Below are 16,874 nucleotides of genomic sequence, written 5' to 3'. Positions count from 1 at the left end.
GCAATTATTTCCGTCTTTATTTGTCAAGGGATGAATGAACAGTGACCTGCCTAAAGTCATAATGCCAAGAAATGGTCTGCCTAAATAAAAATGTGAGTCCTGACTTTGAGCAAGCACACCCCACAGGCTGCCTTAACTCATAGTTCTTTACTCTGCACGATACACTAGTGACTGTGAGATGGGAGTCCTAACACCCATCTCACACGTGGTTTCATACCAAACCACACTCCTCAGCCTGGTCCTCGCTCCCCTTCTCTGAAACCTGGCCCTCTTCCTTTCTCCCATGTTCGTCCTTACCCTGGCCCTTGGATTTAAGCTCTGACCTCTTCCTCTCCTCAGTAATGGTGCTTGTTTCCTTCACACCCTTACGGACTCAGATTTCAGAAGTAATCAGCACTCCTGCTTTGACCTGGCTGTAAACTCTTCTGCTTTAGAGCTGCCTGCCCTCAGAAGTAGGAACAGGGCATAACCCAGGAATCCTTCCCTTATGTGTGAACACATCATTTTCTTTTGTTCTGGTAACAGTTGGCTCCTGTCTATGTGCATGGCTGCTTCATTTCTCCTTCTGTGACTGACCTGTGGCACTAGGCTAAAAAGAGGTAGAGGCTAGGGATGTGGGCAGCTTAATGGTGTGCCTGGACCAAGTAGACATCTATGTAAATATTTCTCCTTTCCACTTGATAAATTAGTTAAGGGCCCTGCATATGATGTGTAAAGGGAGCAGAAGCTCGGGTCATAGCAATCGGTATCAAAGCATTTAACACTGATGGCTCTAGGTTCTTTAAAAGGAAAACATAAGAAAAAATGCTTGTATTTAAAGAAATGTGGCATGGTCATGCATCAAGAAAAATGAAGCTAAATATTCATCATCAGGAATGGTGGCCTGTTTTAGATAGTTTTTATGATTGTTTTTATTTTATTTTTTAATGTGTATTTATTTTTGAGAGAGAGAGACAGACAGACAGAGCATGGGCAGGGGAGGGGCAGAGAAAGGGAGACACAGAATCTAAAGCAGGTTCCAGACTCTGAGCTGTCAACACAGAGCTCTACACAGGGCTCGAACTCACAAACTGTGAGATCATGATCTGAGCTGAAGTCAGACACTTGACCCACTGAGCCACCCAGGCACCCCTGATTGTTTTTATTTTAAATGTTTGGTTGGAGAGTTTTTACCCCTGTGAAACAGTAAAGGGAGCCCAGGGATCAAAGTCAGATCTGCATTGGCATCCTGCCTTGAAAATGTACCAGCTGTGTGACCTTTGACATTAGCTCTGTGAGGTCAGGCTGCTCATCAGTAAGTGGGACAGGCTTCCTTAGGGGATGATTGTCAGAATCAACAAGGGGGAAACTATCACATAGTGGACAGACAACACCAGCAAATACTTTGGAACCTGTGGCTTCTGCTCAGTGGCCCTTATCTGCGTGTTAGAAGACGACTAGCAGGATTCTAAGTGTAGCCTTTGGATGCCAAGTAGCCAGTCATGAGCCATCCCCCTCAGCCCAGGGACCATCTGGACTCAGCAGCCACGGAGGTCATCGGCTGTGCACGACCAGCTGGTGAAGGCAAACAGTCACTTGGTCCTCACAGAAGCCACATTTCATACTGTACAGAGATTAGTCTTTTCTCTACATAAGTCCTTAGGCTTCACTTCCCTTAACCACAGCAGGAAACACTCAAATTTTGTGTGCCTTACAAAACTTTAGTGCTGGAGGAATTTAGAAAGAGGGCATGCGTCTCGGTATATATGACTAGTTTCTATTCTCAGATTAATACTACCTCTTTGTTTTGGCGCTTTTTAAAACATTCTTTTCCTGAAATATCCAAGAAGTCAATTCATCAAATGTAATCAAAGAAGCAAGTCATGTCAGAAGCCTATCAGGCCATGAAAACACCATATCCCCCAGTGGTTGAAACGTGTTTTCTCTGCTTCCTTTTGCAAGAACAGCGCTACCCAGAACGGAAAGTTATTTTTTCGTGCTTTGAAGAGCTGTGATTTCTAACATAAGACCATATGCTGCTCAAACTGCTGGAGAGGTTGAGTCCTGCTCCAACGGCTCTTCAAAGCAAGCCCAGAGCAAGTGTGCATGTGAAAAACCGAGACAGAGAAAGGGAAGACGCGTTGTAAGATCTTAGCCGGTTCCCAGAGGACGGAACCCCAGCTAGAGATGGACCTTGCTAAACAGTGTCCGATGTGGATGGAGTCAGCAATGCAGATGAGGCTTTGCAAGATCTCAGGAGGAGCCACAGGCTGTCTCCCAGTGGCTTCCTCTGATGGGGAGGAGGATGCCAGACCTGGAAGCTCATGGGCTAATTCAAGCAGCTCGTGACTGATAACATTTGTCAGGCTTGCAGGGATGTGCATTCTTTGACATGGGTTTGTTGATGATTTGGTTACAATTTAATGCCGGTTCATCTCACTGTTTTTGTTTTGTTTTGTTTTTACATATTTTTGCCTATGACAAATTGAGTCGTATAACAAAGCTTAATATCCTAAGTATCATCTAGCTGGTTTTCTGATAACGCATTTTCTTATTGAAGTATCTAGTTTAGCAGCTCGTATTTTGTTTTGTGATAGATATCATTTTCTCCAGGACTGTAGCGTGTCAGGCACCATGACAGATGCTTTACATGCATCATCACCAGCATTTCTCACAGCCCTGCCCGACAATGTCATTGCCCAATTTAAAAGGACGGAGATGGGGTGCCTGGGTGGCTCAGTAGGTTGAGCGTCAGACTCTTAATTTCAGCTCAGGTCACAATCCCAGGGTTGTGGGATCGAGCCCTGTGTTGAGCTCCGTGCTGAGCGTGAAGCCTGCTTAAGATTCTCTCTTCCTCTGCCCCTCTCCTCTGCTCATGCTCGCTCTCTCTCTCTCTCTCTGTCTCTCTCTCTAAGTTTCAGAGAATCACAGCTATTTTTTTCCTAGAGAGGGAAAAAAACAGAAGTGATATTAGAAACCTGGTGTGTTCAGATTGAGGCCCCTGATATCCATTGGGAGGAAAAAAAAATGTTTTAAGGAAAAAAATGTTTTTAAAGAAAAAAATTAAGTTTTTGTGTTTTCGTATTCCCACTCTGTTTTCAGTGTGTCTGCCATATTTTCTCATTTGAGTGATTTTTTTAAATTTATGTCACAGATTCAGACTTTATTTTCTTAGTGCTCTCTTCCCTAACTATACCAAGCAACAAGTAAAACCCAGGAGAGGGAGGCAAGAGGAATATGAATTACAAATAAGAGTCCTTCCCAAGGTAGTATGGCTTGATAGAAGACCGAGGAGTGAATTGGGTAGAAACCCGCTAGGAATATCCAACAAATAAACAATGAGAAAGATCTAAGGCCAGGGGACCAAGGATGGGATCTAAATCAGTATGTAAATTATTAGTATGTAAATCAAGACAGGCTGGATGACACCAACTAAGGACCTGGACAGTTGACCAGAACAGCTTTGGGATACTGGTGCATGAGTACATTAAAATGGCTTGGATTGGGGTGCCTGGGTGGCTTGGTCAGTTAAGCGTCCGACTTCAGCTCAGGTCATGATCTCACGGTCCGTGAGTTCGAGCCCCGCGTCGGGCTCTGTGCTGCCAGCTCAGAGCCTGGAGCCTGTTTATGATTCTGTGTCTCCCTCTCTCTCTCTCTCTGCCCCTCCCCCACTCATACTCTGTCTCTCTCTCTGTCTCAAAAATAAATAAACGTTAAAAAAAATTTTTTTTAAAAATGGCTTGGATTTAGAGCATCAGAAGCAGACAAAGATGTGAAGTGCCTGGTGTATCTGGGGCCTGGCAAACAAACTAGTGTGTCACGTAGGGTTCACCAACAGAATAAGGCTGTAAGGGAGAATGTCAGTCTAGGCTTCATGAGTTTATCGGTTGTCTGTTGCTGCTTGAATAAATTACCACAAACTTAGAGGCTTAAATTTCTTATCTCGCAGTTCTGTGGGTGAGAAGCCTGGGCTGGCTCAGCTCGTTTCTTTGCTCCAATTTTCGCAAGACCAGAAGCAAAGTCTCATATCTGGAGGCTCTGGGAATAATCTACCAAATTCATTCAAATTGTTGGCCAGTTTGAGCTCCACGCAGTTGTGGGACTGAGGTTCCTATATCCTGGCTGACCGTCAGCCAGGGGTCCTCAGCTTCTAAAGACCACCTGCATTTCTTGACTCATTGCCCCCCTCATCCATCTTCAAAGCCACCAATGGCAGATCATGTCCTTCTCATCCTTTGAATCTCCCCGGTTTCCATTTCTGCCTCATTTCTTCTGCCTCCTACTCTGTCACTTGACTGACTCTTCTGCTTTTACGGGCTCACATGATTACACTGAGTTTATACTGCATAATCCAGGATAATTTCTGTATTTTAAGGTCATCTGGCTAGTAACCAGTTCCATCTACAAAGTCCCTTTACAGCAGTGCCTAGATTAGTGTCTGATTGAGTAACTGCAGGATGGGAATCTTGGGAACATCTTCAGAGTTGTTAACATGTTGTGTTTTGTTAACACATTTATCTGCATTTCCCAAATCTGGGTGAGTTTTGGGCGATGCCAAGTGTCATCCTCGATTCCTGATGCTTACTGAAACCTCTGGGACGTTTGTGCCCTTTCTCTTTCAGGCTGCTGATTATTTCAGACCTGTTCTCCAATCTCTGTCCTCTCTCCAGAGGTTTTCTATACATTTTTCTCTGATCCTTCTCATTTCCCTGTTGTCTGTCCATCAGCTCTACCCTTATTATTGACTGAGCCAACAGAGCATTTTTGCTGTTCCTTTGTTTTCTCAAAAGCTTTCAACCAATTCCCCTGAGCCTTGGATACTCCATCAAGCTCTGATGACCCTAGAAAACCTCAGGACTGGGGATCCTGTTTTCTTGTCTTTGTAATCTTTAGAGACCTCTTGAAAATCTATTTCCAAGATTTTTTTTCTTTCTTACTAACATATATAACTAATTCCTTTAAAATCACTAAGAAGGAAAAAAAAATTAGCTAACTGAATTACTACTATCTTTTTTTGAACAATTTCGACAATTTTAACGCCTGTCAACCTTTAATTCACAATGCCAAGGTTAAGGACACTTATTCCCACAATTTATTGTACAATATGACCTTGCTGAAATGCAAATTGCTGGGCCCACACCAAAGATTTGGGAAATCTGGAGTTGGAGCTCAGGAAGTCTGCATTCAGCGAGGATCCCAGGAAAAGATGAGGCGTGCTCAAGGTCTCACAGCTCCTAAGTGGCAGCAAGACTTCAGGTGAAGTCTATGGTGAAATTCATCTGTCCTTACTATTTACATAGTGAGTGAAGGTGTGTAGGTTGATAAGGACTAGGACTTCTCCAAGGAGTCCTTGCAGTGAGTCCCTCATCATCCTACTCGTGGGCCCTCATCAGGGGCATGCTGTTTGTCCACACTCCTGGATGTCCATATCTTTAACATTATGATCCTCATGCTGATGATGATGAACATGCATTCTGCCCTGTCTTCCCCATGCTGGTTGTGCACTAGTCTTCAGTACCCCTCATTAATACCCTAGTGGTACCCATACCATGTTAAAGGAGATGTTTTGTTGCCCTACTCCAATTAATGAATGGGATTGAACCCTTTGTGCATTTAAGATAAAGAGAACAAACATTTAGTAAGAGAAAGAAAAAGAAAATCAACGCTACGTGTCATTGGCATCCCAACGGTTTAGCTCTTGTAGACTCAGTATAGCTTCCTGAAAATGTAAGATACTTTGCAAATGATTTTTAATCTTCACAAAAATGCCTTGAGGTATCATTATTCCTACTTCATGAATAGGCTTCAGAAAGGTCACCAAACACTCCGTTGTGCAGCCAGCTGGGGAAATGTCAAGATCCGAACCCAGGTGTCTTCCTCCATAGCTTGTCTTCTTTCCATTCACCCACACTTGTCTTCTAAGCTCAGAAATTCCACATAAGCATTTTATAACCATCATCTAGGATGTTGAAGTTACCAGCCATAGTTTGCATCTCTTTAGCCACCATATGCAGCTTTCACACATCTCTAAATATTAATTATAAAAGTTTTCTCTTACAGTTCTCCTTGTTACACAATGGCAAAATAAATAAAATGTGCTTACCAGTGCAACTCTCCCATGGGGCTTCCCCACACATTTCACTGTCTTGCCCAAACATTCAAAATAGGCACATGCACATCTTCTAGAAACACACTCCTTCCACTTACGCTTTCTTCCTACTTCCCCTTATTGATGGAACGATTCAGCCCTCAGATAGGGATATCTGCTCATCTGTCACGTCTCAGCTTTCTCACTGGTTATAAAGCTGCACCTCCCCCCAGGACGTCCCTGGCATTCCTGGGCTACTGCTGCCACTTCCCTACCAGGCTGGCTCCCTGACAGGCCTCTGTAGCCTCCTGAGTGGTCCACATAGCAGGCACTCCATAGGGTCAACAGCCATTTGACTTTCGCCAAGGCATGGTTGAAGTCCCTAGTATTTGAGAGAGAAATCAAATGGAATTCATGATGACGGGCCCTTCTGGAGTCTCCATCTGCTTATCAGATGAGATGTCAAGCAAGCAGGGCCCCAGACCACAGTAACTTCTTTAGAGAGAAATGTCTTTCACTGAGTTGCGTTTCAACTCCCTGGCCCTGGTGATGTTGGAGATGGAGTGGGAGAGCTGTGCTTGCTTAGTTCCATTCGTTGCTGAGTACCTTCTTCCTTAGAATAATAATGTTTTCTTCCTTGAAATACAGGTATGTTTTATTTATCAGAAAAAGAAAACGCTATGTCACCCGTGTGGTGTTCCTTTTGCCAGAGCTACTAGCAAGCTTAGGAGTTAAATTTAGTGCTCATTTACATGATCTCATTCTCAGTTTCTGGAGAAAAGAAACTATCTTCTCTCTTCTCCCCTATGATTTCTGAGCTCTGGGGGCACTAGACATTTAGACAAGGGGCCATGATACTTTTGTTGCTTGAATATTAATACTGTGGGGAAAGTCTTACAATTATTTACTGCAGGATAAGAAAATAAAATCTGGGGGAACTTGGGTGGCTCCATCGGTTGAACGTCCGGCTCTTGATCTCAGCTCAGGTCTCGATCTCAGGGTCGTGAGTTAAAGCCCACACTGGGCTACACACCAGGTGTGGAGTGTACCTAGAAAACTAAAAAAGAAAAAAGAAAATTAAATCTGGTGATATTGCATCCATCCTGTCTTACGGGTTTTTGCTAATCAAGAAGGATATAAGAACCAGTTACATTATAAATGTCATACATGGCAATAGGGTTCCTAGTTAATTAATAGCAGAATGTATCTCATATCCAAAGTCAGATTTATTCCCCACCCCATCACACTGTACCCAAATCTGGTCTTCAGGACCCACCTACGGGGAGATGTGAGTCTGCCAAGCATGCACATGACCCAGTCACACAAAGGGTCACAGCTTCATTCACATTGATGACCAGAGAGGGGAGCCAGAGGTAGCGTGCCTCCTGGACTGGTTCTGGAAGGCCGCTCTAGGCCTTGTCCCAGTTGGCTTTCCCAGTAGGTAAGCTGCACAGATGCTGTTGAGGCCAGGCCAGTAGAGAAAAGAGAGACCATTCATGATGAGCGATCTTTATCCAGGATCATCATGTGATACAGTGCTGGTCGATGACATGAGGTATTTGGCTGCAGGGACATACGACAGGGCTGAAATCCTGCCCACTCTTCTCCTTTTTATAATTTATTCTCCCAAATGGGATGCCTTTTGCATTTAGTCTGCCTGGAGGGGGCACCTTTTTCTAATTCACACAAAGGTTCCATATGAGCAATGGGCTGCTCTTTTACCCCGATGATCTCCTCTAAGCCACTGTGATGAGGGAAGCTAAGTGTCGAGTCTGGGCGGTGAAGTGGGGTGGGGTGGGGCGGGGTGGGGTAAAGCCTGGAATGAGCAACTAGAAGTGATCTTCCACTCTTCTTTCTTGGGGCATGGAGTAAATGGCCCTCCCCTCTATGAATATATGAGGAGCTGAGGTGGTAAATATTATCTTCCCGTAATCGTGTAATTAGACACAAAAGGCTAGGATGTTAGGAAAGACAGTGGTATACAAAGGGAAAAGGCATTGTTATTAATTCACACATTCAGCAGATCGTAATTTAGTACGTACTATGTGCCAGACATAGTGCTAGGCATTGGAGATACTGTGTATCACAGGTAGTCTGTCAGAACAGCTAGGTTCTGGTTTCCATTGTATGTGTTCCCTGGGGCACATTATTTCCTTACACACATTATGAAATGAACTTCTGTAACATCAGCAGTGTTCATGTTCTCCTTTACTGCCAGTGTTTTTACTGTGTGTTTAGGTCTCTGGGGAACTTTACAAGGGATGTTCCTTCACACTCGAGTTATTGGCTTGGGAAGATGCATACCCAGAATTCCCCTCTAGTCTCTCGTTCAAATCTTCATGTTCCCGTGTGTTAAAATCAAAGCTCAAAGTCTCAACTGGTCACCCAATTGTTTGGCAAGAGAAACCATTAGCAGGTAGCTCTACTTGAATCCGATAATGCCTGCATCAACAGACTTCAGTGAGTAGTCAGAATAGCTAGAGCAGAGAATACTAAGTGAGGAAGGACATGTACTACAGATGCTAGAGAAGTAAGCAGGGGCAAGCCAAAGAGGGAGCACATAAAACAGCATAGGCATCTCTGCCTCGAAATGAGGTCAGTGGGCAATTTGTAACAGGGAGTAACCTGATCAGGTTTGTATGTCAGCACAAGTACTTACAAAATGGTGGCCTGGATTGAAGAAGTGAGCAACGGGACGAAGAGAAGGGATGGACTCGTGAAAGATTTGGGAGATAAATGGACACGACTTGGGAGACTGTGTAAATCCGAGAAGAAAGGAAAAGTCAGGGGAGAGTGCCCTCAGGTCTCTGGTTTCGGTGACAGAATGGAGTCTGCCCTGCAACAGGTCAATACGGCCCTTTAGTCCTGGCTCAGAGGGCAGTCTGGAGAGGGTAATTAAAGGGGACTGGAGAGATGAAGGAAAAGGACCTGGGGAGACTGCTCAGCTCTCCTCTTTTAATGTCGCCACCTCATTGCCCTCAAGATCATACACACCGTAGGCTCTGAGTAAACCTATGTTACGTTGATTAATTTTGTAATGTGAAAATACAGAGCAAATTCTGGTATCGATATCCACAAACTTCAGAGTAGGCTTGAAGAACCCCGCAGTTTTTCACCCTCTAGAAATATCCCAAGAGAAGATGTTAATGAATGGGAAGTGTGAAGGAGGGACTGTTGAACAAGTCTTGAAGGCATCTACATTTAGCATCCTGTTCAGTTCTGGAATCTCTCAGAAATTGACATACTCCATATAAGCATGTGGTTCCGATTGACTTTAATGGGATTCCCTTGCAAACCACAGATTGTAAATTATCCCCTAGTAGGTATAACATTTATAGGAGACATATTATTTTACTCTGAATACCCCCTCGATGCTTTTACACTGAATTCTGACAACAGCAAGCTCAGAATAAGATCATCTTTTACTAGAATGCCACTGTTCCGTGTTGATTTCTCTAAGCCGAAGAAAATGGGTGTTTATAATAAAAGAACATTTTTTTTTAAAGAAGAAGAAAGACTTAATTCCATGCTAAGGAATATCAAATACAATTTCCGTATGGTATTTGTTTTGTTTTTGTTTAATACAAGGCAGGGCACTTTCTTTTAGAGAAGAAATGATAGTTTTTCCCAGGTCTGGAGATTAAACAGTTTGGTAGTCATTTCACGTTCAGCTCACAAAAAGGGGATTTGCATATGAACTTGTTTGGGCAAGAAAACACATCTGAACGTGTTTCATGGGAACTATCTCTATCCATGGCAGCTCCTTTTGGCCATCTCTTTCTTTTCTTTTCTTCATCCCTCCAGGTCACCGGGTTGAAACTGTCTCAGGACCTCGATGATCTTGCCATTCTCTACCTGGCCACAGTTCAAGCCATTGCTGTAAGACCCTTTAATGCCATTTTTAAAGAGAGCGAGGGCTATCAATAAACTTTAGACCGCATGCTCCTCCAAGATACATCATGTGCTTTTTGCGACAGAGATTGTTAATTAAAAGGGAGCTTGCCAAAAAGAGATGCGTGTCTTTTAGGAAGGAAATCTTGATGAAGTTCTTCACCTGCTTCACTAATCACTTCACATGGCTGAAAGCTGAAAGGAGCTCAAGCCTTTGAGCATCATAGTTGTTATGTATGTAACTTGTCTTCCAAACTCAATTAAATAGAAGCAGATGCCATGTATGCTTGCATTAAGAAAAGCTGATGTTAAAGAATGTGCACACTTATGAAACACATGACATTGTTCCCTTCGCAAAAGGATTCATTATAGGGTTCCTCTAAATAGTAAGCAGCCTTAGAACTTGGAAGTGTTTGTTTTTAGGTCATTAGCAGCTTCAGCAAGAGGTTCAGATGGTTAAGGAGAGGAGGGGAGAATTTAAAGTGTTAGGAACTCCTATGCTGAAGATGAATCCAAAGTGAAAACAAACTCCTAAAGGCTCAAACATCATTCTCTAAGGACTCTTATTCTCCCAGAGGTGATCATGTTAGGAAGTGCATTTTGGAGAGCGGGTCATGGCTTTCTGAGTTTCAGAGCTGGGAGGAACCCCCAAAATTATAGCTAATCAAGCGAGGCTTAGCCACTCTGGTAAGAGAACCTGGACCAACAGAAAGGAAAAATCAGGCCAGTAAATTCTGATTCAAAATTTATTTTTCAGAGACACACAGAAAGTTTCCTGGTTCCTGTTATGTGGACATATTTATATGCCGCTCAGTTATTTTGTTTCTCCATATACCACTTCCATAACCTTATTCCTTCAAATAATAGAACTGCATACATTTTTTCCATATATCCATATCACTAACAGAAGTGCTTTTCTCATGTCCCCATTTGTCCATGTAGCTATGATGAGAGAGTAGAGCTTTCCAACCACTAAGAACATACAGTCTTATATGCCCCAGGCCAACTGGATTGGATGAAACAGTCCTTTTAGTTTATTTATGTGCCAGTTTGACTATCTTCCTGAAGCAACTGTCATTGATTTAATAGCTTGGCTAGTTCAGTGGCATCGATCAGCTGGTCTTACTTATGGGACCTTGGTCAAAAACAGGTAATTCTGGTACCTGTCAAAATGGAGGGAGTGAATAGTAAAATGAATATGAAGGAGAATAATGGGCATCAGTCGTCAAGACAGTTATTTAGTGATCCTATTTGATGGTAATAATGATAATCATGATGAATAATTTAGTTTTGGGGTATTATGTGCCAGGCACTGTGCTAAATATTTACAAACATCATGTGACTCAACCTAATGAACTAGGTCTTAGAATCCCCATTCTGCAGGTTTGAAACCTACACTTAAGCAAGACCACTTAACTTGCTCAGTTTCATGTAGCTTACCGAGTAGCAGAGCTGGGATTGGTGGCCCCGGCTTTCTAAAATAAAAGTAGCTATATGGAGTATTGAGGAACTTTGGTTTTCTGATCCAACAGTGCCATTGCATGAAAGTCTTTGAGTGGAATAAAATGACCACGTTGAAATGGAAAATCTGTGTGTTGCTCGTCCTCTGAGTACATGCCGAGAGGCAGACCCAGGGGCACCATCACGTGATGATAATGACCATTGCCTTTCCTCGATACCCACTAGCTGTGCCAGGCACCAGAGTACCACCCACCCACCTGTGGCCTAGGACAGCTACCCTGTAAGTAGGCGAGCTTGTCCTCATTTCACAGACAGGAAAAAGCACTTTGGGAGGTCAGAAAGCTAGTGCTCAGTAGAGTCACATGTGGAGCCTGAGAAGTGTCTGTCTCGCTCCCGATCTTCTGCTCTTTCCACTCTCCCAACCTGCATTTGCTTTTTGATATGCTTGTAAATGCTACATGGAGGAAATAAGCTTCCAGGCATTTCTATGGCCAGTTTTTATTTTACACATCTTAGCAAACTTTGTTATTTTGGCCAGGATCGCCTCACAGAGGCACCCGCCTTCCGTGTAAATGAGGTTAAATATAATGCGGGCTGGGTGGAGCCAGCCAGCTACATTTTCCCAAATACCACACAGTTGGAAAATCAATCTTGTATTCAGTGGGTTGTACATGTATTAAAAGCTATCATATTTATTCTGTCCATCGCCTTAATGACCTTTATAATACCGCAAAGGGAAGGAAATTTAAGACTTTTTTTTTTTTTTTAATAAGGTTTCATTGTAGGGTCAACTGAATTGTGAGTAGTTCAGTCTGTTTTGCAAAGGTAAGACAGTATGCCGATCTTTCAGGCAGAAATGTGCATTTCAAAGAAGTATTCTGATAACAGATATTTTCCCATGATGTTCAACTTGGGGAAAAAAATGGTTTTTTTGTTTCATTAGCTCTGAATATTGCCCTAGCATCTATATGTTGTGAATAGATGTGGTTGGTATTTTGTAGGAATAGAATGAAAGCGATATTGTAATGAAGTTAACTTGGGACTGTGCGAAACTCTCCATGAAGTAAAATTCTCTCTTGATCACACTGAATTGAAAGACTTGTCAAACAACCAGTTTATCCATAGCCTGTTCATCTATAGTTTTCTTTTCAGAATAGACCCTTAAAAAGTACTATTTGCATTTGAAGTCTCTCGATTTGCATTTGGTTCTGTACATTCCCAGTGGACTAGCCTGATTTTAATTTAAATTTCTCTGTGAAAACATTTTTTCCAGAAAGGTGAGCACAAAATCATTTTAGCACAAAGCCCCGTGGCAGGGCATTTAAGGAGGGTGGGACATTTCACAGAGTGGAGCCTGGGACACCCGAAGGGAATGCCCTGTTACTGACTGAGTGGGAAATTCCAGCCAACAATGCCACATGGGGGAGAGGCAAGGCTGTCACAGCCCCTCCCAAGGGAGTGCCTCTTGTGCAGATACTTTCTTGCCTTTTCCCAAGGGAATGTGCTTTGTGTTACCCTCGGCTCTGGCCCGCTAATCACATGAACCACACTTCTCTGGTTTCAGAAGTATCAGACATACCAATTTTGCATGGTAGTTTCATGCATGTTGGGGGGAAGCTGTCCTCCCCCAACACAGACCCTCAGGCAAGTCATAGAACTCCTACATGGGGATAACAAGGTGCAGTTTTTGAGTTTGTCATAAGATTGGAGACGACATCAAAATGCGTAGCAGAGCACCTCGAGTATAGCTAATAACCAAGATAGTGCTCGTGTCCAAACACCTGCCATGTACCCGACACCCTTGTGTGAGTTGTGCATACGCTGTCTATAGCGGCAACCTTGCAAATAAGTATTACTGTATTTCATCGAATCTAAGACCATAATAAAAAAAATGTTACTTGCGTGTTAACATTCCTGACAATTTGTAGAGTTTTAAGATAAATGAATGTGATGTTACTATTCCTTTTTAAAAAATGGGAATTGAGTCTTAGGTTCCATACAGTTTGATTCAAGAGGTAGGTGAAATGTCTTAACCCCAACCTAGGTTTCTTGAATTCAAAAGCCATGTTCTTAACTACTACAGGCTCATGCCCCTTGATTAGACTAGAGTGTCCTGGAATCCACAGACACCAAATGATCCATGGTGGACGTAAGGGCATCTGTCGACCTTCTAAAATCATTCATAATACTATTTTGTAAGTGGCTTTTTTTCTGGAAAGGTCAGTAGGTTTTATCATATTCTCAAGAGGGTTCATGACCCCCCAAAAGCTTAAGAAAGAACATCTGGGGGTAATCAGCCACATGCAATAAGCAGGATCTGGCCTTATACAGTACAACATGTTTTAATTTTTTTTTAACACACTACATCTGTGGATTATTTTTGGAGGCCCAAGTTTCACCTAATCCATATTCTTGCCAGATTCACGAAGAGCTGAGGGCCCCTGGGCTGGAACTGCTGAGCTTTTGCTCCTGAACTGCCCCCGTCTCTCCTAATTTACTACATAGCATTCAGGATTTCATGCCCCATGCCCCACCCCCCTTCTAGCCACTCCCTCTCCCAGAGACACCGCCAGACACAGGGAAGACAGCTCTCCAGACTGCCTTGTCAAAAGAGGCTTCCTTCGCCCTGCATCCCACCCCTGGGGGTCAGAGGGACATCCTGGCCACTTCCCAAACCCTTTTCCTTTATTTTGGTTATTCCTCTGATAGGGCATGCCCTCATGCTAAACTGCCTTCTTCTTCTCTACACACTTGGGTACCAGCTTCCCAGCAACATGCAGGATACCACCTCACAGTTTTCTCTCCAGCCCTAACCCTGCCTTCTTGGTGGCTGTCCCATCTGTGGCCTCCTAGATCCTTGACCTTCTTACGTTCCCTGACCTTCTCCTCCCTCTGCTTCGTCAACTCACCCCCTTGTCCACACCTGGGACTGTGTCATCCCTCAGAGTTAATCGCTCTCTAAACATCTCGAGGGCTCTCTCTCACCATCAAAAAACCATTCCTCTCTCATTTCCCTCCAGAGCCACTTTCTCAACCATTGCCATGTGGCTGCCTCACAAAGTCATGTCACACTCCACCTTTTTGTTTTGAATCCTGACCCCAAATAAATGATGACTCATGAACTTCCAGTTTTTGAACCTCTAAATAAACTGATTTTTAGCTCTTCATATATCCTAGTTAAAACTAAAGAATCGTATGTTGGCATTCACCCTGATGACCCCACAGCACTGTCCTTTTCTCAAGCATCAGTGATTTGTACTGAGTTTAGTAAACTTAGCAAGATGAGGAGCATAACACATTTTGGGGAGATCCTAGCACATGAGGGCTGAAATGAAGCACTGTGAAGCCATGAACAAACCAGAGCACGGGATTCCCACCTCGTCCCAGGCCGCAGGCTCCAGAACTGTCATTGGAGAACCGCTGCCTGGCTTCCAGTGAGAATAAAGGACAGGTCAGCCCTTTGCCAGCCTGAAGTCTTACTCTCATCTTCATGCAGCTGGAGCTCTCTTCTCATGTTTCTGCTGCTGATCTTATTGGTGTCCTTTTCCAAAGCACCAACCTCTTCAGTTCCTATCCAGGGAAGGAAGCCTGACCCACAGACCACCAGCCAGTCACTCCATGCTTCGTTTCTGCTAGAGCATCGGGGGCCGCAGCAAACACCCATGACGTGTGGGTTCCGGTGGACTGTGGTAGCACCATCAGCTGTTTTTGTCAATGTCGTGTAACTACTGATGGAAGCGAATGGTATAGTAATGAAGCAGGTTTGGGAATCAGGCCCCCATTGGAATTCCCACTCTGTGACTTCATTCGCCGTGTGATCAGAAGCGACACAGTCCCCCGGCGTCTCAGCGCTCCGAGACAGGGCATGTAAAGCTCTCAGTGTGGTGTCTGTCTGGCGCTGGGTGGACACTTAGTAAATGTTCCAGAGCTTTTCTTTGTGCTGCTGCTCTCCTGATTCTTTCTTCTGCTTTTTCCCTTTAAGTTTGGGACCCGCCTCATCATAGAGGCCCTGGAGGCGGCAGGACACTCTCTCAGCACTCTTTTCCTGTGTGGAGGCCTGAGCAAGAATCCCCTTTTTGTGCAGATGCATGCAGACATTACAGGTAAGTCTGAGGAGGAACAGAGGAGGTCACTTTGGGCTTGGCAGCAAATATGCCCGGCTAAGAACCGGACAGGGTTGGAGATAGCAGGGTACAAGTGACGTGCCAAATTATTTTGCGTAGTTAGGTTAAAATGTATTCTTGTTTCTTAAGATCACTGTGAAGTGTCTGTAGCCATGATGGAGAAAGTGACTTCCTGTGAAGGCATCTTTTGAATGATCCTGAGAAATGACCGGGGTCGGCAAGGGCTAGGACATAATTTAAGCCTTTATGGAACAGTATGAGCACCTCTTCTGATGCACACTTGTGGGGAATATTGAAGATGCAGAGATGGGTAAGGCAGGATTCCTGCCCCCAGAGAGCTCAGAGTCTATTGAAAAGGACAAACCACTGTGCAAATATTGTGTGGCAAGAGCTGAGAGTGAGAAAAGCACGGAGTATCACGGAAACATAGTAGGACACCTCACCCTGGTTTGGACCTGGGACCGGGCAGGGCAAGCGCTCTGGAGGAAGTGATGGGGAAGCTGTCTTGAAGAAAGAATTCTGAGCCCAGCTGCTCTGTGGGAACTGGGGTCTGGCTGCAGATGGGAATTTGAGCCCTGAGACCCCAAGATCCTGTGATTCTTTCATAGCTTATGACACATATCAGGAAAATCCAGAAGCATGGGCTGGTCCCTTTGTGATATGAACACAGCAGAGCAGGATCCCCGCTGCTGATCCCTCAGCATTCAAGAAAGGGACCCCGTTGGCAGGAGGCTTGCTTGTATCACAGAGCCTTCCCTGGACTGCTGTCCCTCTGGAACTGGTGCTGTCATGCCTCTTGTCCCTTCTCCCCTGGTGTCTCCTGGAGATGGGCATCCCCCCACCCCAGGATGGCCAGGCACCAGAGCAGGGCAAGGGAAGGGAAATAGAGGGGATTGGACCCTGCCTACAGCTCCAGCTCCAGTGTGATATGAGTCCATCCTTCAGTAGCCTCCCTTCATCATGATCTCTTGCTGTCCCTCCCCCGTCACCTGGATTCCTTACCTCTGACACCTGGGTGAATCAAGGTCCCTGCCCTTGACACTGCTTCATATCACTCTTGCCCCCTCCAGAAGATACAGATTTCTGCGGATGCGAGCTTTACCAAATGTCAGGGACGTAGTCAACCCCTGCACTTCGGGAGATCAAACTAAATAAATTCTTCATCCCCATCTTAGAGATAAATAGACTGACGCATAAGCCAGAGGACAGTATAAAAAAGCACATAGTCTAAGGGGAAATGTATCAGGGTAATAAGTATAGAAATTACTACCATTAACCAAGCTCCCACTGTGTGTTGCTAGAATCACTCTGTATATGTTTAACTTCATAAA

At 44.2% G+C, this 16,874-nt stretch overlaps 1 protein-coding gene across 17 annotated transcripts in view; it reads left to right on the top strand.

Moving 5' to 3' along the window:
• The window catches only part of FGGY (FGGY carbohydrate kinase domain containing), a 423,584-nt gene that overhangs the window by 323,263 nt on the left and 83,447 nt on the right, over positions 1-16,874 (top strand). For 16 of the 17 annotated variants that reach the window (XM_058717224.1, XM_058717223.1, XM_058717215.1 and 13 more), the window contains 2 exons: positions 9,872-9,946; positions 15,402-15,522. In XM_058717224.1, the coding sequence (XP_058573207.1) occupies positions 9,872-9,946; positions 15,402-15,522 (196 nt within the window). The remainder of the gene's footprint in view (positions 1-9,871; positions 9,947-15,401; positions 15,523-16,874) is intronic. The other variant, XM_058717222.1, reaches the window with a different exon arrangement.

Source organism: Neofelis nebulosa, chromosome 2, assembly GCF_028018385.1.
Source record: "Neofelis nebulosa isolate mNeoNeb1 chromosome 2, mNeoNeb1.pri, whole genome shotgun sequence".
NCBI classification, from domain to species: Eukaryota; Metazoa; Chordata; class Mammalia; order Carnivora; family Felidae; genus Neofelis; species Neofelis nebulosa.
The sequence above is the reverse complement of the archived record's forward strand: the minus strand, read 5'-3'. Positions and strand labels throughout refer to the sequence as shown.